General features: G+C 52.1%; 1 gene segment (V, D, J or C); it reads left to right on the top strand.

Annotated features, from left to right (window-relative positions):
• LOC115642201 overlaps nt 1-22,283 on the top strand; it is a 97,425-nt gene that overhangs the window by 7,891 nt on the left and 67,251 nt on the right. The window contains 3 exon segments of the C gene segment in view: nt 1,702-1,707; nt 4,467-4,766; nt 5,881-6,207. Of these exon segments, the coding sequence occupies nt 1,702-1,707; nt 4,467-4,766; nt 5,881-6,207 (633 nt within the window).

The following is a 22,283-nucleotide window of genomic DNA, read 5'->3' as shown; positions in this document are numbered from 1 at the left end:
ACCCAGATCCTCTGAATCTTATTCCAAGGAAAGTAAACCCTTTCCCCCACCATTGCTTCTCCCAGGCTTCCCCTCCCTGGGTTACCCTGGAAGATCACTGTGATTCAAACTCCTTAAATCACAAAACAGAGAGGACAATTCACCTTCCTCCCTCCTTCTCTTTCCCTCTCCCAGACTCTTCCTGAGAGAGACAGTAATCCTGACATAGAGAGAAATTAGCCTCTCTCCTCCTTCCCTCCTTTCTCCCCACCAATTCCCTGGTGAATCCAGACCCAGTCCCCTGGGGTCTCACACCAGAATAAAAAAAACAATCAGGTTCTTAAACAAGAAACTTTTAATTAAAGAGAGAAAAACAGTAAAAATGATCTTGTAAATTTAAGATGGAATAGGTACAGGGTTTTTTAGCTATAGGCACTGGGAACACCCTCCCAGCCTAAGTATACAAGTACAAATTAAAATCTTTTCAGCAAAATACCAATTTGAACTCCTTCCAGCCAAATACACATTTGAACTTCTTCCAACCAAATACACATTTGCAAATAAAGAAAACAAACATAAGCCTAACTCGCTTTATCTACCTAGTACTCACTAGTCTGAACTTATAAGGGCCTGTATTGGAGAGACTGGAGAGAAACCTGGTTGCACGTCTGATCGCTCTGAGCCCCCAGAGTGAACAACCACCAAAACTAACAGCACACAAACAGAAACTTCCCTCCCTCAAGATTTGAAAGTATCCTGTCCCCTGATTGATCCTCTGGGCAGGTGACAGCCCGGCTCACTGATCTTGTTAAAACTTTACAGAGAAAAGAGACATGAAGTACTTCTGTTCTATTAACTCTTACTGATCTGTTTATGACAGGCGACGACCCAGGAGTCTCAGCAACTCCTCTGAGAAATGGCATCAGACCCAGTAGGAATCTGATGGCTGAAAGGCTAGAAATCCAATCACAACAAGTTAAATACTGAATTTGAGGGTGGAAGGGTATTGGACTTAAGCCATTAAACCATCGCCCGTAATTCCATCTCTGCAACCTATAGCCCTTACCCCCAGCACCTGACCCTAACCACTAACTCTTAATCCTCCTCCCCATGTATAATTATAACCTGAACTCTAACCCAAAAGTCCATATGTCCCGGGTTCAATTGACAGTCCCAGTCTTTCTGAGGATATCTAACCACGTGCGTTTGAGCCATAGAAATGCTTACGAGCCAGCAGTGGCCATACAGGAACCCCTTCTCCCACAGGAACCTCTCCTTGCAACCTCTCCTCATGGTCTGTACCGCACTAAGGTCAGCCCGGTCCCGGTGCTTCCGCAAGGAGGGATCTTTCTGTAACTCGGCCTGGAACTCAGCAGCTGGGACAGGAATGGGGACTGGCTCTCTCTTGCTGGCTGGGTCTGAGGCCGCAGCCTCTCTGCACCGTGCCCCTGGGCGTTCCCCGTTCCCTGAGTTAGGGTCCTGCACCTCAGGTCGAGTACCTTCCCCGTTGTCGGGGAGCAGTGCCATTTGCCGACTCTGACTACGAGTTACGACCAGGGCACTCTGGGTGTTACTAGGCCAGTCCTCAAGGTCCCCTCCCATTAACACGTCAGTGGGCAAATATTGGTGTACCCCCACATCCTTGGGGCCCTCCTTGGCCCCCCATTTCAGGTGTACCCTTGCCACGGGTACCTTGAATGGGGTCCCGCCCACGCCCATCAGGGTCAGGTAGGTGTCGGGCACCATCCGATCTGAGGCCACCACCTCGGGCCGGGCCAGCGTCACCTCTGCGCCTGTGTCCCAGTACCCAGTGACCTTCCTCCCATCCACTTCCAGGGAAACAATGCACTCTTTCCGGAGGGGCAGCCCTGCGCCCACCCGGTAAACCAAAAACCCGGAGCCTGGAGCATCCATAGGTGGTATGTTGCCAACCCCCCTTTCCTGGGAATGTAGCCCCTCCTCCGATTGGGTTTTTACCCAGTCCACCCTCTGCGGGTTGGGTCTGCTTGGTCTGTCCCTGAGCTTGGGGCACTGGGCCCGTATGTGACCTCGTTGGCCACAGCGATAGCAGCCCATATCTCGTGGGTCCCCTTGAGTGGGTCGGAGGGACCTGCCGCTGTTCCCCTTTTGGGGGGGTTCTCCATAGGCCCCCTTTGGGAGGTCCCAGGATGACTCTCTCTCTGCGTTGAGGCAGGCCTGCTCCTTCGAGACTCCTCCCTGCCATCCCCTGCCCGACTGTCCACAAATTGGTCAGCCAGCTGGCCTGCGTGCTGTGGGTTCTCCGGCTTCTGGTCCATCAACCACAGCCTCAGGTCGGACGGGCACTGCTCGTACAGGTGCTCCAGTATGAATAGGTCAAGCAGGTCCTCTTTAGTTTGGGCCCCAGCTGTCCACTTGCGGGCATACCCCTGCGCCCGGTTGACCAGTTGTAGGTATGTGACCTCACGGGTTTTACGCTGGCTCCGGAACTTTTTCCGATACATCTCAGGAGTCAGCCCAAACTCGCGGAGCAGGGCCTGTTTGAACAGTTCGTAGTCCCCTGCCTCCGCCCCTTTCAGTCGGCTGTACACCTCCACGGCTGTGGAGTCCAGTAAGGGGGTGAGAACTGCGATCCTGTCTGCAGGGTCAACCCTGTGCAGCTCGCAGGCATTCTCAAAGGCCGTCAGGAAGGTATCTATGTCCTCCCCCTCCTTACGCCGGGGCAGCAAGTGCTTATCAAAGCTCTTTGTAGGCTTGGGCCCCCCCTCACTCACCGCAGCCGGGGCCTCACTGCTCCTCAGCCGGGCCAGGTCCAGCTCATGTTTACGCTGTTTCTCCTTCTCCTCCCACTCACGCTGGCGCTGGTTCTCCTCATGTTTACGCTGGTTCTCCTCATGTTTACGCTGGTTCTCCTCATGTTCACGCTGTTTCGCCTTCTCCTCCAGCTCTTTCCTCTTTAACTCGAGCTCCTCCCGTCTCAGCTCCCTTTCATATTCCAGCCGCCTCCACTCCACGGATGCCGAGCGTTGCCGGGAGGATCCCCTGCTGGGGGGTGAGCTTCGCCGGGCGGATCCTCTGCTGGCCAGGGATGTCACGGTGCCCTCGGTATACACTGGGCTCCTCCCCGCCCTTCCCCTACGCCTAGGAAGGGGGGGTCTCGGGAAGCCCTCGTCCGCCGGCTGACCGCTCCCAGCGGGGACAGACACTGGTGCCTGAGCTGCATCTGCTCGGCTGCTTCCCTCAGAGACAGGGCTCCGTTCATTCATGCGGTCTCCCTGCTCCAGCTGGGCAATCAGCTGGTCCTTGGTGAGCCTCCCCGGGCGCAACCCCCTCTGCTTGCACAGCTCCACCAGGTCACACTTGCGCCGCTTGGCATACATCTTCCTGCTGGCCACTCACAGGCCGGGGCGCTCGCCGCTCCCCACGGTTTCCAGGGGCACCCCTAGTGCACCAGCCCTTCGTGAGGTCACCACCTCTCTGCCAGGGTCGAGCTGCAGACTCCTCCACCCTTGGACTGCTTGCTGCAATCCCCCGGGGGACCCTGTTACTGCAAAGTCCTTCTCACTGGGCACACACTCCCAGGGGTTAATCACCCCTTCGTTTTACTGCTCCCCAGTCACTTACTGCAGGAAGCGCCGTGCACGGGGTGCAGTATATCCCACCGCTGCCACCAGTTGTCACGGAGTGTGGGGGGAGTCCGGCCCTGCACCCCTCTTCCTGGGACCCACAGTGACTCTCAGCCAGCCAGTAAAACAGAAGGTTTATTGGACAACAGGAACACAGGTTACAGCAGAGCTTGCAGGCACAGTCAGGACCCCTCCACCGAGTCCTTCTGGGCTTTCAGGGTGCTTGGATCCTAGCTAGGATCCCCTGAATTCCACCCACACAGCCCCAAGCCCAAACTCAAACTGCTTCCCTCCTGCCACTCCCTTCCTTTGTCCCCTTCCCGGGCAAAGGTGTTGACCTTTCCCCTCCCTTACCTAGCTCAGGTTACAGGCCCTGACATCGTCCATCCCCTAAAGTCCTCCCCTGCTCTCCCACTCCCCACACAGACAGTCCCTACTCCATCACATATCTAACCACGTGCGTTTGAGCCATAGAAATGCTTACGAGCCAGCAGTGGCCATTGTTGTTACCACCTAGAAGGCTAATGAGAATATAACATTTAATATTCGTTCCCAAGCTACAATCGCTAGTACAACAGGGTCTGTTTAGCACCAAGTGAACTGGGGGCCCTGACCCTGCTCAGTCTGTGACACAACCTGGAAGATGGGGGGCAGCCTATCTCAGGTGCCCACTTACACACAACCATTACCAAGACCTTGCAGCTGTCAACAGTCTCACCCCAAACTGTGCTGTGTGAATGGAGCAGCGTGGGGCTCACTAGGGGACGCTCTCCCCCGGCATTGAGTGCTGGCCCCAGTGCCAAGCTAGGGCCTGGTCTGCACAGAGTGGGGCAGGGATCAGTGGGGCTGTGTCTCATGGCCTCGCTCTCTCTCCCTTTGCAGTTAGTGCCACGGCCCCGTCTGTCTTCCCCCTGACCTCCTGCACCGGCGAAGTCACCACCTCCCAGGTCACCTTCGGCTGCTTGGCCAAAGGCTACTTCCCCGAGCCGGTCACCGTGACATGGAGCCCAAATGTCGGCTCCTCGGGCGTGAGGACCTATCCCTCCGTGCTGCAACCTTCCAGCGGCCTCTACTCGCTCAGCAGCCAGGTCACCGTCCCGGCCAGCAGCTGGGAGTCTAACACCTATCGATGCACCGTAGAGCACCAGCCCACCAGCTCCAGCATCTCCAAGGAAATCCCAAGTAGGGACGCTGCGGCGCGGCCCAGGGAGGGGGGGGTGGGAAGGGCTGGGGTTGTCTCAGGACCCTGCTCTGGTGACTGCTGCAGGGAGAGAGGATGGGAGCCTGCTAGTGCTGTGAGCTGATGGAGTCGCCGGGGTGGGTGGGTGGTTGGATGGAGAGAGACACCACAGAGCGATGGGAGGGAATGGGGACAGGTAGATGGTGTTGGGTGTGGAGGCACCGAAGGGTGGAGGGATGAAAAGAGACACCACGCCAAGAGAAGCGATGGGTGCTGCAATGCAGAGAAAGGGGCAGAGGGCTCTAAACTGGGCACTGGGCCGCAGGGAGCGGGGGAGCTCAGCAGGGGGCACTGGGCTGCAGGGAGCTGGGGGCTCACTAGGTCACTGTCCCGGCCAGCAGCTGGGAGTCTAACACCTATCAATGCACCATAGAGCACCAGTCCACCAGCTCCAGCATCTCCAAGGAAATCCCAAGTAGGGACAGCACGGTGCAGCCCGGTGAGTAGGAGGGAGGGGTTGGGGGTCTCGCAGGTCCCTGCTCTGGTGACTGCTGCAGGGAGAGAGGATGGGAGCCTGCTAGTGCTGTGAGCTGATGGAGTCGCTGGGGTGGGTGGGTGGGTGGATGGAGAGAGACACCACAGAGCGATGGGAGGGAATGGGGACAGGTAGATGGTGCTGGGTGTGGAGGCACCGAAGGGTGGAGGGATGAAAAGAGACACCACGCCAAGAGAAGCGATGGGTGCTGCAATGCAGGGAAAGGGGCAGACGGCTCAGCAGGGGGCGCTGTGCTGCAGGGAGCCGGGGGCTCAGCAGGGGGCGCTGTGCTGCAGTGAGTCGGGGGCTCAGCAGGGGGCGCTGTGCTGCAGAGAGCCGGGGGCTCAGCAGGGGGCGCTGTGCAGCAGGGAGTGGGGAGGGCTCAGCAGGGGGCGCTGTGCAGCAGGGAGCGGGGAGGGCTCAGCAGGGGGCTCTGTCCTGCAGGGAGCCGGGGGCTCAGCAGGGGGCGCTGTGCTGCAGGGAGCCGGGGGCTCAGCAGGGGGCGCTGTGCTGCAGGGAGCCGGGGGCGAGGCGACTCAGGAGGGGTCTGTACAACAACTAACCCATCACCCTTCTCCCAGAGCCAATCTCCGCTGAACCCCAAGCCCCCGAGGTGCACGTCCTCCACTCCTCCTGCACCACCAAGCCAGGTGCCATCCAGCTGCTCTGCTTCATCTCCGGCTTCTACCCTGAGCCTTTGAAGGTGGAATGGCTGGTTAACGGCGAGCCCGGGTTACTTCACGGGGACACTGCCCCTGCCAAGAAGGACGCCGACGGCCGCACCTTCAGCACCCGCAGCAATGCCAGCGTCTCCCAGGATGTGTGGCTGGAGGGCAAGACGTACACCTGCCAGGTGTCCCACCCGGGCACTGGGAGCAAAAAGCAGGCCCACGCCCGCAAGTGCGAAGGTGACGCTGAGCAGGGACGGGCTGTCTGGAGAGGCAAGGGGGACACGGGCAGGGATGGAGTGGGGAGGGGAGCATGTGAGACTGGAATGGGCTTTGTAGAGGACAGGGAGTGAGGGGAGACTGGGATGGGCTTGACAGGGGAGACCAGGCCTAGCAGCTGACCTGGGCTCTCCTGTCCCCAGAAGAAACTACATCTCCCAGCAACATCCAGGTCTTCCTGGTGCCCCCATCTCCTGCCGCCCTGTACGTGGCCCAGAACCCCATGCTCACCTGCCTGGTGGTCAACCTGCCTAGCGACTCCGGCCTCCAGGTGGTCTGGTCCCGGGAAAAGCCAGGGTCCATTAACCCTGATCCCCTGACCCTCAATGAGCAGTTCAACAACACCATCACCGCCTCCAGGTCCATGCCCATCTTCACCCGCGACTGGGAGGCCGGAGAGACCTTCACCTGCAAAGTGGAGCACTCGGACCTGGTCTCGCCCCTCATCAAATCGATCTCCAAGATGCCAGGTAAGAGGAGAGGAGGGTCTCTAAGGGGTGAGACTCAGTCCCAGTCCCCAGCAGGGAAGGATGCTCCTTATGGGGAAGCCCCAACCCCCAACAACCTGGGATCCTGGCCCCTGAGTCCTTTTGCATCCCCAAATCCCCACCCTCAAATTGTGCTCCAGAGATACCAGCTCCCAGTCCCCAGCCCCTCCATCCTGGAAGAGAGAGGGGATCTTCCTACTCTCCCACACACACACATACACCATCCTTCTCCCCATCTGCCCCAGATGAGTAATGTGCATGGCTCATCTGTGTCCTCCATCTCCACTCACTGAAGGCAAGCACTCCGCCCCGGGCGTCTACCTCCTGCAGCCCCACATGCACGAGCTGAGCAGCAAAGGAGACTCTGTCAGCGTCACCTGCCTGGTGCGGGGCTTCTTCCCCGAGGACATCTCGGTGCAGTGGATGAAGAACCATGAAGGTGAAAAGGAGACCGACTACATCACCACCCCGCCCATGAAGGATGGAGCCAGCGACTCGAACTTCTTCCTCTACAGCAAGCTGAAAGTCAGCAAGGCCAGCTGGAACAGCGGGGACACCTACACCTGCATGGTCACCCACGAAGCCCTCTCATTGAAGTTCACCCAACGCAGCATCAGCAAAATCTCTGGTAAATGAAGAAGGCTCCTCCCAGCCCCACTGCTAGCACTGTCCAGTACAGCTTCCTGTAAATAATCTCTGTGCCCTGCATGACAACAAGTGAATAAATGGAACTAGTCTGAGCTCACACCCAGGTCTCCTTCTTGTGGTGTGACTGGGTGAAATCTGCCAGTCGCCCAAGGTGGACGAGGCCCCAGGTTGCAGGCTGGGAGAAACTGAGATGCTATAAGACTGGGGATGCCAATTCCCAGATCCTGTGTGGGTGGATACATATATACCATGGATGGATGGGGAGATACATGGGTTGATGCCATGAAAGGAAATATGAGTAGTTGCCACGGAAGGAAGGATGGGTAGATATGTGGGTCCATGCCACGGAAGGAAGGATGGATATATATGTGGGCCTATGCCGTGGAAGGAAGGACGGGTAGATATATGGGTCCATGCCATGGAAGGAAGGATAGGTAGATATGTGGGTCCATGCCGTGTAAGGAAGGATGGGTAGATATGTGGGTCCATGCCGTGTAAGGAAGGATGAATACATGCATGAGTACATACACGCCATGGAAACAGGGATGGAGAAGGGGGTAGATGCACAGTTACAGACATACTGCAGAGGAACAGACACATTCAAGCCAATCTCAGTTGGAAGGCCACGTGTTCAGAGAGATGATTAAATGGATACATACTTCAGATGGCAGGACAAATACACTGAGATATCACAAGCAGCAAGAGAGAAATAGGGAGATCATTATTTGGATTAAATTAACCCCTATATCCCCAACTAAGAGCAGGACCCTGTTGGGATGGGCACAGCACAGACAGCAGGAGACAGTTCTTCTCACAGCCTAAATAGAGAAAGAGGAGGAAGAGAACAGAGGTACCAGAAGGGGGAGAGTCCTGCCCAAAATTACCGAGCATGTCAATGACAGAGCTAGAAACAGAATCCAGGTGTCCTGCGTGTCCCACCCAGTGTGCCTGCAACGAGACTGCACTGTACACAGGGTCTAATGGTTGGATGGTTCAAAGAGGGTGGATGCCAATGGATAAAAAGATGTCAAGGGATAGAAAAAATCCCTGGGGATCTGCAAAAGGGTGGATGGATGGATAGAAGGGTGTGTTGGGGGGTATAGATGGATGGATGGTGAATGTTGGATGGGCACACTTTCTGAAGGCGTAATGGATGAATAAATGGATGAAGTGTGATAGATGGATGGGTGGAGATGGGTATGAATGGATTTATAAATGAATGGTGGTGGATTGGTAGTCACATATGGCACTGGATTGGTACCGATGGGGATGGGCAGGTGCCTGGATGAAGGGGTTGTTACACACAGTGAGTGAGTGAGAGATGAGGATGAAAGGATGGCTAAATATACTGGCTGATTTCGCATGTTTGGGAAAGGATGGATGGCAATGGATGGATGAGAGTCAATGAGTACTGATGGTGATAGAGGCATGGGGTGGATGAATACTGAAAAGGATAGATAGATAGATAGATAGATAGATAGATAGATAGATAGATAGATAGATAGATAGATAGATAGATAGATAGATAGATAGGGTTGCCTGGATGGACGGTGAGGGATGAGGATGGACGGATGGACTGATGGACCGCACATTCAATGGATGGTTAGGAACAAGAACGGATGGGTGGGTACAGATCCATATGGATGGTGGAAGATACAGATACAGGGATGGATGCATGTTTATGGATGAGGAAGGACAGATGGATGGTACAGATCAGGAGGGATGGATGGAAGATATAGGGATGGATGCATGTTTATGGATGAGGAAGGATGGATGGATGGTACAGATCAGGAGGAAAGGATGGAAGATATAGGGATGGATGGATGTTTATGGATGAGGAAGGAAGGTACAGATCAGGAGGGATGGATGGAAGATATAGGGATGGATGGATGGTACAGATCAGGAGGGATGGATGGAAGATATAGGGATGGATGGATGGTACAGATCAGGAGGGATGGATGGAAGAGATAGGAATGGATGGACGTTTATGGATGAGGAAGGATGGATGCATGGTACAGATCAGGAGGGATGGGTGGAAGATATGGGGATATATGGATATTTATGGATGAGGAAGGATGGATGGGTGGATGGCTAAGCAATCTCTAGGATCCCACTGAGACAGGGTCCTCTAGGCTAGAACCTGTGCATGCCCAGAGGGTCGCTGTGTCAGGGTCAACATTTATCTCACATCCCATCCCACCCCAAAGAGGAGCAGGGAGAATTTTGAGACTGAGTCAGTGGAGCGAGGGCAATTCAAATTCCCTGACCCCTACATACACCTCCCCAGCTAGCTAAGAAACTAAGGGATCTCCCTCCACCCCAGCCCTCTGTGGTAGCTGGGGAGGGGGTCATGGGGCAACAGACAGCAAACACCCCACACCAGGGATCAGCTTCGGGCACCCAGTGCTCGCAAAGCAGCAGCACTAGTAGGGCTGTTATCTGGAGCAGACACTAAGCAGGGACTCACCTAAAGTCTCACTAGGGCTGGTGACGTGGGAGTAGGACAGAGGAGGCAGACTCATCTATGGCCCCGCACGTGAGCCCCATCTCCTACCTAGCCCCAACAGGGCACCCACATGCACCCGTGTGTGTGTGTCAGCCTCAGGGCTGGATGGGCGAGCGCAGGGCTTGACCACACCAGTGCCAAGCCCAGCGCTCAGCACGTGGTGCCAAAGGGTGGGTAGCAGCAGCGGCAGTGTTAGGGCTGTAAAAGCAGCAGAGAGTCCTGTGGCACCTTAAAGACTAACAGACATATTGGAGCGTGAGCTTTCCTGGGTGAATACTCACTTCGCCGGATGCTGTTACCCTGGGGCAGCGCAGGGGCACACACAGTAAGGGAGTGGGGGGGTTGCTGAGAAAGAGAGAGAGAGAGAGAGAGAGATCTGGTACAGATGGACAAACCTGTAACATGGCATGACCCAGGGACCCTCCCACCTGAGCTGTCGTGTTTGTACACACAGAGAGACACACAACACAGAGAGACACAGACATGCACCCAGAGGCAGCCACGCAGCCTGTTCTCCCTCCACTCGCAGCCAGCTCTAAGATACAGCTGTCCTTGGGACAGGTGTTACAGGAATCTCTCACCCTGTGCTGAGTTGTGTCCTCTCTGGGGTGGAACATGGCGTCTGGTTATTCACGGACCCCTCCCCCGGCACTGGGATACGTTTCACTCTGGGGTGGGGTATGCGGGAGTCAGTTTATATGGGGATACCTCTCCCACGTCTAAGAAGCAGCTACCAACTCCAGCCAAATCCTCTGAGCCCCCTTTACCTGGGGAGTGAGGCCTGCATCACCCAGAAGCCATGCACACCTGGAGTGGGCTCAGTATGGGGTGATCTCCCCTCACAGTCAGAGCTGACCTCAATGCCCCCACTGCTATGCTAGGGGTGCTGTGATACAGGGGGCACCATCTTTCCTCTGAGAGATAAACATGAGCCTCCCCATCATTAAATTACTCATGACTCTGTTCATCAATGCAACAGTGATCAGCACACCCCACGCCAGCTACAGCTTGGCATTTAGGCAAAGGGTCCCTATCTAAACAGCCCCTGTGTGCCACCCCAAAGGGGGCACATCTCAGTGCTGGCTGAGAGACCACCTCTATAAACAGCCACCAGATGCCACCGTCCCAGTGCCACCCAAGGGAGCCCCAAATAAACAGCCCCAGAGGTTGCTGTGTTCCATCAGAAGTGACTCCTGAGTGTTTAGGTACATTGGGACCAGTGTCATAGAGGTACACGTGTGAAATCCAGCCATCCTGGTCTTTAGCAGGCTCCTCTGTTGTGGCCGCATCCTGGCACCTCACACACACCTATGAATTTACCCTCTAAGGGATCCTGAGCCACCTCTCTTGTGGGAATGGAGGGAGAGAGAGGGTGTGCAAAGGGAGAGAGCAAGTGAAGATGTGTGTAATGGATGGTTTGATGAATGGAGGGCTGTGTCTAGAGATAGATGGGAGGAGGGGTGTGTAGGGATGGATGGATGATATCTAGAGATGGATAGATGGAGGGGTGTGTGGTCATGGATGGACAGATGGATGGAGGGATGGTTGTATCTAGAAATGGATGGGTAGAGGTGTGTGTGGTCATGGATGGATGGTTGTATCTAGAAATGGATGTGTGGAGGGGTGTGCGGTCATGGGTGGATTGGTGGAGGGGTGTGTGGGGATGGATGGATGGTTATATCTAGAGATGGATAGATGGAGGAGTGTGTGGTCATGGGTGGACGGATGGATCGAGGGGTATGTGGGGATGGATGGATGGTTGTATGTAGAAATGGATGGGTAGAGAGATATGTGGTCATGGATGGATGGTTGTATCTAGAAATGGATGGTTAGAGGGGTGTGTGGTCATGGATGGATTGGTGGAGGGGTGTGTGAGGATGGATGGCTGGATGTGTCTGGAGCGGGAATGGGGGAGGGATGGAAGGATGGATAGAGAAGGGGATAGGCAGGTTGGTGCTGGACACACAGTCCGAGCTCTTTCTGTCACAGTGGCTGAGTCCGAGCTGATGTCTCTTTCTCTCTCCTCAACAGAGGTGATCGTGTCAGGTGAGTTTTGCAGCGAGGACGAGGATGAGGAGCTGGATGGACTCTGGTCAAGCATCTCGGTCTTCATCACCCTCTTCCTCTTGAGCGTGTGCTACAGCGCAACCGTGACCCTGTTCAAGGTGAGAGAGAGAACGAAGGTAGGAACGAAGGAATTAACGCCTTTAGCACAGTAGAGGGCAGCGTGGAGGGGAAAGAAAGAAGAGAAGAATGAAGGAGAAAGGAGAATGGGTGAATAAGACAGAGACTGAATGAATGAGACACAGACAGAAAAGCAGGAAGGAATGACACAGACAGACAGAGCAGCTCCCCCCAGCACTGACCCCTCTCACCCTTCCTCTCTCTGCCCCACTGCAGGTGAAGTGGTTTTTCTCCACCCTGGTGCAGCTGAAGAAGGCGAGTGGCCCCGAGTACAAGAACGTGATCCAGCGCGTGGTGTAAAAGCTGCTGCCCCCATCTGCCCAGAGACAAGGGTTCGGGGCTCCTGGCTCCATTGGCGACAACGCCCTGAGTCCCACAGCTGCCCCCCGCCAGCGCTGTGCCCCTGGGAGACCCCTCGGGGGGGAGACAGGACCTCACCCCACATGGCCTAATCAGCCCTCAGCCACTAGGGATGCTGCCCTGCTCGGAGCTTGGCTGAGACTGGACAACTCGTCTCATGCAGGGAACCAGCGCCCCTAGCGAGGAAACAACCCCTCTCCCACTTCCCACCCTCCTGAACCCAACAGTCCTGCTCTGGGGCTGGATCAGAGCCAGCGCCTCTAGAGGGGAAAGGCCTCACGTCCCTTCCCCACCCCCTGTGCCAGCCAGCCCCCCGCCCTGGGGCAGGACCATAGCCAGAGTTGTGTCTGTCATGCTGTATGTTGCATATTTAGCTCTTCATTGGGATTTTTGTGGGTGGTGTGTGTGTGTGTGACTTTTGTTGTGTGCACTGAGTGACAATAAATAAATAAATAAATAAATAAATCAGGCTCCATCTCATTCATAACCTCCATCCTGGACTTTCAGGGACCCCTGATGCCCTCCAGAGGGGTATGTCGTGTCTGTAAGGGCGCCTCCGGGCATGGAGAATAAAATGACAGGTGCCCGCTGAACTGGCCCCAATGGGAGATAGGGGTCTAGCTACAAACCCAGAGAACTGGGGCCACGTCCCTCAGCCTATACAGACTGGGACGGAGGAGCAGGAAGGGGAGATCTCTGGGGCAGAGAAAGCCACTGATCAGATAGGGTGGCATGCATGAGAAAGAAAGAAAGAAAGAAAGAAAGAAAGAAAGAAAGAAAGAAAGAAAGAAAGAAAGAAAGAAAGAAAGAAAGAAAGAAAAAGATGTGTATATATCAGGATGGACGGATGCGTAGACAAATACCAGGGGACTTAGACATACAGCGGCTAGCATTCTCCTTTGTTAAATCTCCCAAAATCCATCTTGAAATGCAGCTACCAATTTTGAACTCATTTTATTTTGGAACAAACTTAAAATTCCTGTGTAAGTTGCAAGTTAAAGAAAGGAGCCAGTGAGACTCTTCGCCATTGACAGATTCCAGGTTGACCAGAACTTGGGACACAGATGCATGTGCACGCACGCACACACACGCGCACAAGGAAATCCGGTCCTTGCCATGGGACAGGGGTGGAGGATGGAGGGGAATGGGGCTGAGTTCAAGCTCCAGCACGGGCTGCCCCTTGGGGACATCCAGGGAAGGACTCTGCCCTCCCTGCTCTGTGCTCTGCAAAGTTCAGACCCTTCAGCGGCCGTTGTCGCGCCCTCTGAGTTGCTGTGGAACTTTGTCCCTCCAGGGGTCTGGAGAGAGGGCAGGAGCCTGGGAGGGCTGACGATGGAGGGAGGGAATGAAGAGGATGAAGCAATGCTGTACACCTCCTAGGAGCCCGGAGCCGGGCACTCACCGCACCTGTGGGACACAGAGAGCAGAGGGGTTCGGCCGGTGCCATTGGACCCAGTGTTGGGCTCACGGGCAGCATCCTACACTAGGAGAGCAAGGCCAGAAGGGACTGTTATGACCATCTAGCCTGTCCTGCTGTGTAGCCCGGGCCATGGACCCGGCCCAGTCACACCTGAATCCTGCCAGGGTCTCTGCATTGAGCCGGAGCTCAACTTCCAGACAGAGACACCGGCCTTGTCAAACAGCCTCAGGGAACAGCCATTGCCCAGCGGGTGCCGTACACCAACTCCCTGGGGAGACACGGCTGTCTAAGCCGATTCTGCTTCTGGTTCCAGGTCCCGGCACCATGTCCCCACCACAGAACCGGCTTCACAGGCTGCTATGGCCCTTTGTGCATCTGGGCCCCACTACAGATCCTTAGTGATCATGGCTGAGTGGTTAGTGATTGACGCTCATTAGTCCTTGAACATTTCTTCAGGCTTCTTAATTAGTGATCATTCCTTTTTGGTCATTGATCATTCATTGCTGATTATGGATAAGTGATTATGGTCAGTTAATAATTACTAGCAGCTTATTAATGGTTGATGCTTGATCCTTGATTAACATAAATTACTGATCTGTGAGAGTTGATTATTGATAATTAATTGCTGATTAACGGCTACTCAGCATTAATTACAGATCACTAGGCACTGACCAGAAATAGCCAATCCCTGATTATTGATTTCTCAGTGATAAATGATTGGAATTGATAATAGACTCTTGATTCTCATTTATTGATCACTGCTGAGTTAATGTTGATGGGAACTCGCTCATTAGGGATGATGGGTGGTTGATTATTAATATATAATCATTCCTGATTACCTCTGATTGATCGTTGGGAGAGACCTGGAGAGGTCACCTAGTCCCATCTCCTGCCGTGGGGCAGGACTGAGTAATAACTCGTCCATCCCTGACAGGTATTTCTCTAACCTGTTCCTAAAAACCTCCAACAATGCAGGCTCCACAACCTCCCTGGACAATTTGTTCCGCTATTTACCCAGCCTGACAGTTAGGAAGTTTTTTCCAGTGTCCAAACTAAACTGCCCTGGCTGCAGTCTAAGCCCATTGCTTCTTGTCCTGTCCTCACAGGATAACGAGTGCAATTTTCACCCTCCTTTTTGTCACAACCTTTTATGTATTTCAGAAATGTTACCATGTCATTCCCCCGCCCCGGCCATCCCAGTCTTCTCTGTTCCACACTAAACAACCCCAGTTCTTTCAATCTCCCCTCACAGCTCATGTTTTCTAGCCCTTAAATGATTTTTGTTGCTCTCCTATGGCCTGTCTCCAACTTTTCCACATCTTTCCTGAAATGTGGTGCCCACCACTGGACACAAGGCTCCAGCTGAAGCCGTATCAGTGCGGAACACAGCAGAAGAATTACTGCTTGTGTCTTGCTCACAACACTCCTGCTAATACAGCCCAGAATTTGGTTTTTCCCCAACAACATTACATTATTGACTCATATTTAGCTTGTGATGCAGTCTGACCCCAGATCCCTTTCCACAGTCAGTTCCCGTTCTGCATGTGGGCTACTGGTTCTTCGTTCCCAAGTGGTTACCTTGCATTTGTCCTCGCTGAATTTCATCACTGACTGTGGGTGACTGGGTAGTTCCCAAGGACGGCTGATGGCTGGTGGCTGCATACCGATGGGCTGGGATAGATTACTGAGCACTGGTTATTGCTAGAAGCAGCGAAGTGTGACCATGAAGGTAGCAGTTGCTGTTACCTTAAGCAGCGTGACGCCAGCGCTGTACAACAGGCTGAGCAGGAAGAGAGCAATGAAGGCAACAGGTGTCCAGAGACCGTCAGATTCCTCCTCTCCTCCTTCAGCATCGATGCCTTGGTCCTCCACTGGGCAGTGAGGAGCTGGGGGTGAGATAAAGGGGCCGGTTTAAGAGGCCTCTTCGTTAAGCCAAGGAGCTGAGTGGGCACAGCAGGGAGCTCCGGTCTGTGCTCTTGGCAGGAGCTCCTGTCCAGGGCCAGAGACAGAGGGCTCCCTGCCAGGGGACACTGGGTGGGCTGCAGGTGGAGACTCCTTGTCACAGGCTGCAATTCTCAGAGCAGCCTCACGGATTTCAGCCCCCAGCTTCCATTACATTTCACACTCTTTGGCTTCTTTGCAAACTCCAGCCAGCAGCACTACACACCCCTCCCCGAGCATGCCCTCCCCCTCCCTTGGCCAGCCAGGGAACTGGGCTGAGACCTGTCAGTACAGAACTCAATGGGGCCAGGCACACCCATCAGACAGCAGCATCTTCCCAGTCAATGCCAGCTTGAGTTGTGCTGGGACCGGTTCCCGGGCAGTAGCGGCACCATGGGGAATGAAGGCATCTCATGGGGACTGAGTAAAAGCTCTCCCAACTCATTCCACATAGGATACCACTCGGTAGGAGCCTCTTTCACTCACCACCAGCCTGGGCTCCATTGGGAACCTGTTCCCAAGAGTAGGAAGGACTCACAGCCCAGCATTCCCTGAGCTCATCCATGCGTCTTGTCAATGGCATGAACGTCGACTGGGAAATGGCCTGGAGCCTCCTCAACTTAGTACACACCTGGGCAATCAAAGGGCTGCCAGGAGAAGCCTCAGCTGTCTGGATGTGTCAGCTGAAATCTTTATTCACCCACCAGTGCGCTATAAGGCCTGGGCCATAGAGTTCAGTGGTAGATAATTGATGTTACCTTCTTAGCTCTGAAACCTTGACGGTGCTTTTCTAGATCTTAAGGCAAGAAGGGACCATGACAGTAACAAGCCTGACCTCCTCTATATCACAGGCCAGGGACTCTAACCCAGCTACCCCTCTATGGAGCCCAATGACTTGTCTTTGTTGGGAGCATATTTTCCAGAATGGACCCCAGGCTGGATGTTCAAATCTCGAGATGGAGACTCCACCACTTCCACTGGAAGTTAGTTCCAGTGGTTCCCTTCCAGATTTCTTGCCTAAGACGGGGTGCGCATACCCGCACTAGCCAGGAAAGTGTTAATCCCACCCTATGGGTGGAGGAAGTCCTGCCCCTCGGAACATGCTAAGCACACTCCAAATGCTATGCTGGTATAAAGAAGAGCAGCCCAGCTCAGTCTGCACAGACTGCCAAGGAGGAAGGACGCTTGGTCGAGGCTCCAGCCCCGGAGCCATTAGAGCCCTTGCCCGTAGAAGGCTGAGATCTCAAGACACAGACCAGAGACCTGTTGCCTACAGCTGACAAGCTATAGACAGAGTCTCAGGGAATTACCAGTTCCGAGGAGCCTGGAGATACCGACGTAATATGGACTGCAGATTCAGGAAGCCTGGTCGGAAGTGTCCCAGGGAGGTGGAGGGAGGGGTATCTCCCACCCGTGTAAGGTCAGCATGTTGCAGTGTTGCAATGAGGGGAAAAAAACAGTAACAGAATATACAGAAATGGCAGAGTTGCTTAATGATGTCTGTGTTTCGATTTTCACCAACAAGGTGGGTGGCGACTGGACGTCTAACATAGTGAATGCCAGTGAAAATGAGGTAGGATCAGAGGTTAAAATAGGGAAAGAATAAGGTAAAAATTACTTAGATAAATTAGTTGGCTTCAAGTCATCAGAGCCTGATGAAATGCGTCCTAGAATACTCAAGGAGCTGTCTGAGGATATCTGAGCCACTAGCGATTATCTTTGAAAAGTCAGGGAGGATAGGAGAGATTCCAGAAGACCAGAAAGGGCAAATAGAGTGCCCATCTATAAAAATGAAAATAAGGACAACCCAGGGAATTACAGACCAAGCAGCTTAACTTCTGTACCCAGAAAGATAATGGAGCAAATAATTAAGCAATCAATTTGCAAACATGTAGAAGAAAATAAGATGATAAGTAACAACATGGATTTATGAAGAACAAATCATGTCAAACCAACCAGCTCGCTCTCTTTAACAGAGTAACAAGGCTTGTGGATAGGGAGGAAGTGGTAGATGTGGTATATCTTGACTTTAGTAAGGCTTTTGACACTGTCTTGCATGACCTTCTCATAAACAAACTAGGGAAATGCAACCTAGATAGAGCTACTATAAGGTGGGTGCATAACTGGTTGGAAAACCATTCCCAGAGAGTAGTTATCAGTGGTTTACAGTCATGCTGGAAGGGTATAATGAGTGGGGTCCCACAGGGATCAGTTCTGGGTTTGGTTCTGTTCAAGATCTTCATCCATAATTTAGATAAGAGCATACAGAGTACACGTTTATAAAGTTTACAGATGATACCAAGCTGGGAGGGGTTGCAAGTGCTTTGGAGGATCGCATTAAAATTCAAAGTGATCTGGACAAACTGGAGAAATGGTCTGAAGGAAATAGGATGAAATTCAATAAGAAAAAATGCTAAATACTCCATTTAGGAAGGAACAATCAGTTGCACGCATACAAAATGGGCAATGACTGTCTAGGAAGGAACACTGCAGAAAGGGATCTGGGGGTCATAGTGGATCACAAGTTAAGCATGAGTCAGCAGTGTAACACTGTTGCAAAAAAAGTGAACATCATTCTGGGACATATTATCAGGGCAGTTGTAAACAAGACACGAGAAGTCATTCTTCCAAACTACTCCACACTGATTAGGCCTCAACTGGAGTCTTGTGTCCAGTTCTGGGCACCACATTTCAGGAAAGATGTGGACAAATTGGAGAAAGTCAGAGAAGAGCAACAAAAATGATTAAAGGTCTAGAAAACATGACCTGTGAGGGAAGATTAAAAACTGGGTTTGTTTAGTCTTGAAAAGAGAAGGCTGAGAGGGGACATGATAACCGTTTTCAAGAACATAAAAGGCTGTTACAAGGAGAACGGAGAAAAATTGTTCTCCTTAACATCTGAGGATAGGACAAGAAGCAATGGACTTCAATTGCAAAAAAGGGAGGTGTGAGCTGGACATTAGAAAAGGCTTCCTGTCAGAGTGTCAAGTATCAGAGGGTAGCCGTGTTAGTCTGGATCTGTAAAAGCAGCAAAGAATCCTGTGGCACCTTATAGACTAACAGACGTTTTGGAGCATGAGCTTTCGTGGGTGAATACCCACTTCCTCAGATGCATGTCATGCATCTGAGGAAGTGGGTATTCACCCACAAAAGCTCATGCTCCAAAACGTCTGTTAGTCTATAAGGTGCCACAGGATTCCTGTCAGAGTGGTTAAGCACTGAAATAAGTTGACTAGGGAGGTTGTGGAATCTCCATCATTGGGGGGTTTTAAGAGCACATTAGACAAACATTTCTCAGGGATGGTCTAGATAATATTTAGTCCTGCCATGAGTACGGAGACTGAACTAGATGAGCTCTCGAGGTCCCTTCCAGACCTTTGAGTCTATGATTCTATGACTCCCCACTGACCCACTGGTGGACCATTCCACCACTGCTAGGGCCCTGGGTCAGGACCCGGTGGAGTTGAGTGGGCCCCTGTCCCCCTACCCTGGTGTCATAAACAGATGGTTAAGGTTTAATGTCTCCTTTACCTGTAAAGGGTTAAGAAACTCAGTAAACCTGGCTGACACCTGACCAGAGGACCAACAGGGGGAAAAGATACTTTCAAATCTTGATGGAGGGAAATCTTTGTTTGTGCTTTTTGTTTGGTTCATTGTTCGCTCTCGGGACTGAGAGGAACGGGACATCATTCCAGGCTCTCCAATCTTTCTGAATCAGTCTCTCATGTTTCAAAATTGTAAGTAATAGCCAGGCAAGGCGGATTAGTCTTATGTTTGTTTTCTTAACTTGTAAATGTGTCTTTTTGCTGGAAGGATTTTACCTCTGTTTGCTGTAACTTTGAATCTAAGGCTAGGGGGGAGGGGAGTCCCTCTAGTCTATATGAATCTGAGTACCCTGTAAAGCATTTTCCATCCTGATTTTACAGAAATAATTTTTACCTTTTCTCTCTTTAATTAAAAGCTTTCTTTTTAAGAACCTGATTGATTTTTCCTTGTTTTAAGGCTGGTGGCAGCGTAGCAGATTTAAGCTAGTAATTAAGCTTAAAAGTGTTCAGGCAGGTCTCCACTTTTTGTACCATAAAGTTCAAAGTGGGGGAAAAAACCTTGACACCTGGCCATCACCCCATCTAGTGATGGCCCCTGGGTTTGGCCATTACACTACACTCCCCTACATTTGAGGGCCTCTCTATTCACTTTGGCTGCTAGGCCATGCTCCCCAGCACTCAAGGGCTGCTGTATTCATTCTAACCCCTAGGAAACAAAATCCTGCACTTAAGGGTTGATATATTGACCCTGGGCACTAGGCCTGTCATAAACAGATAGTCAAGGGTTAATGTCTCTTTTACCTGTAAAGGGTTAAGAAGCTCAGTGAACCTGAATGACACCTGACCAGAGGACCAATAGGGAGACAAGTTACTTTCAAATCTTGGTGGAGGGAAATTTTTGTTTGTGTTCTTTGTTTTGGGTGTTGTTTGCTCTTGGGACTAAGCGGGACCAGACGTACATCCAGGCTCTCCAAATCTTTCTGAATCAGTCTCTCATGTTTCAAAATTGTAAGTAACAGCCAGGCAAGGCGGATTAGTCTTATGTTTGTTTTCTTAACTTGTGAACGTTTCTTTTTGCTGGAAGGATTTTTACCTCTGTTTGCTGTAACTTTGAATCTAAGGCTGAGGGGGGGTCCCTCTGGTCTATAGGAATCTGAGTACCCTGTAAAGCATTTTCCATCTTGATTTTACAGAGATATTTTTTACCTTTCTTTCTTTAATTAAAAGCTTTCTTTTTAAGAGTCTGATTGATTTTTCCTTCTTTCAAGATCCAAGGGGATTGGGTCTGGACTCCCCAGGAATTGGGGGGGGGAAAGAAGGGGGGATGGTTAATTTCTCCTTGTTTTAAGATCCAAGGGGTTTGGATCTGTGTTCCCCAAAGAATTGGAGAAGTCCCTCAAGGCTGCCCAGGGAGGGGAAAGTTTTGGGGGGACAGGTAGTGTCTTAGACACTGAAATTTCTGGGTGGTGGCAGTGTTACCAGATCTAAGCTAGTAATTAAGCTTAGAAGTGTTCATGCAGGTCCCCACATTTGTACTCTAATGTTCAAAGTGGGGGAAAAAAACCTTGACAAGGCCACACTGCTCTTTGCTCATGGGTGGCCATATTCTCTCAGCCCATTAGGCCACACAGCCCAGAACCCAAGGGATGCCACGTAGACTCTGGCAATTAGCCCGCATTGTGGTGAGGCCAGGACAGTCTGGCAGACTGAATCTGCAGTGTCAGCACAACCCTGATCTACCCTGCACTGCTTTATTCTACATTTGTATCTGTCCAGCCATTGGCTCCTCTTAAGCCTCTCTATACTAAGTTACAGACCTTTACTGCCTGGTACTTTCTCCCCATGGAGGTACTTATACATATCCATGAGGCCATCCCCTGAATGTCTCTTTCAGCCAATTCGTCTCCTCCTGTCTCTCACTGGAAGCCATTTTCTCCATCCTTCTAAACATTTTTCTAGCTCTCTTTTGTACCTCCTCCAATTTTTCAACCTTCTTTTGAATATTGGACAAGAGAATGGCCACAGTGCATGTGACCAATGGTCCAGCTACCCCAGGACCCTGTCTTCCAACAGTGGTTGATGCCAGAGGGGTTCCCCTGCACCCCACCCCGTGTTCATACATCCAGGGATAGGGCTGGTGGGAATGGAGGCTCCTAACTCAGTCTCACCCGCCGCCTAGCTCCCGGCAGACATAACACCAGATTTCTGGGGGCTCTGCCTCTCACCTAATGTGGTCCGGTGAGGAAGCATGTCCAAGGAGTTCTGATGCCAGATTGGCTAGGACTACATTGCTAGACAGATGCAACGGTTAGGAAACAAGTCTTGGAGATGGGAAATCAGGGCTCTATTTCCACCTCTACCACTGACCTGCAGTGTGACCAGATACAAGCCACTTAGTCTGGGGTCTTTAAAGGACTTTGAGGAAATGAGGTGCCAGTGAAATAAACTCACAATTGCAGTCAGAATTGAGTGTCTCACTCCTTTTCAGTGTCCCAATTTTAATCCCTTTGTGCCAAAATATCCCCTCCCAGCCTTTCTCTGCTTGGTTCCAGGACGTTTGCTCTACGTCTGTTCATGTAGTGCTCATCCAATGGGGCCCTAACCTCAGTTAGGACATCTAGGAGCTGCAATATCATCAATAACAATGGATGGATAGCAACTCCCTGCAGAGGGGTGGGCAGGTAGAAACATGCACTGCAGAGGATGGATGGATGGATGCAGAGAGAACATGGCATGATTTTCCATGCATGAATCGATGGATATGGTGGAATCAAAGAGACAGGTGCTGCAGAGGGTAGGATGGATGGATGGATCCTGTGGAAGGATGAATTGATGTAGACAATCCATGAGGAAAGGAGGATGGCTAGAGCAAAAGAATAAAAGAAAGAGGGGTGGATAGATACATTTAGATATTGTGGGAGGAAGCGTGGGTTGATAGATAAGAC

The sequence above is a fragment of the Gopherus evgoodei genome, unplaced genomic scaffold (assembly GCF_007399415.2).
Source record: "Gopherus evgoodei ecotype Sinaloan lineage unplaced genomic scaffold, rGopEvg1_v1.p scaffold_39_arrow_ctg1, whole genome shotgun sequence".
Classification (NCBI taxonomy): Eukaryota; Metazoa; Chordata; order Testudines; family Testudinidae; genus Gopherus; species Gopherus evgoodei.
Note: the sequence above shows the minus strand (reverse complement) of the source record. Positions and strands in the feature narration are given on the sequence as shown.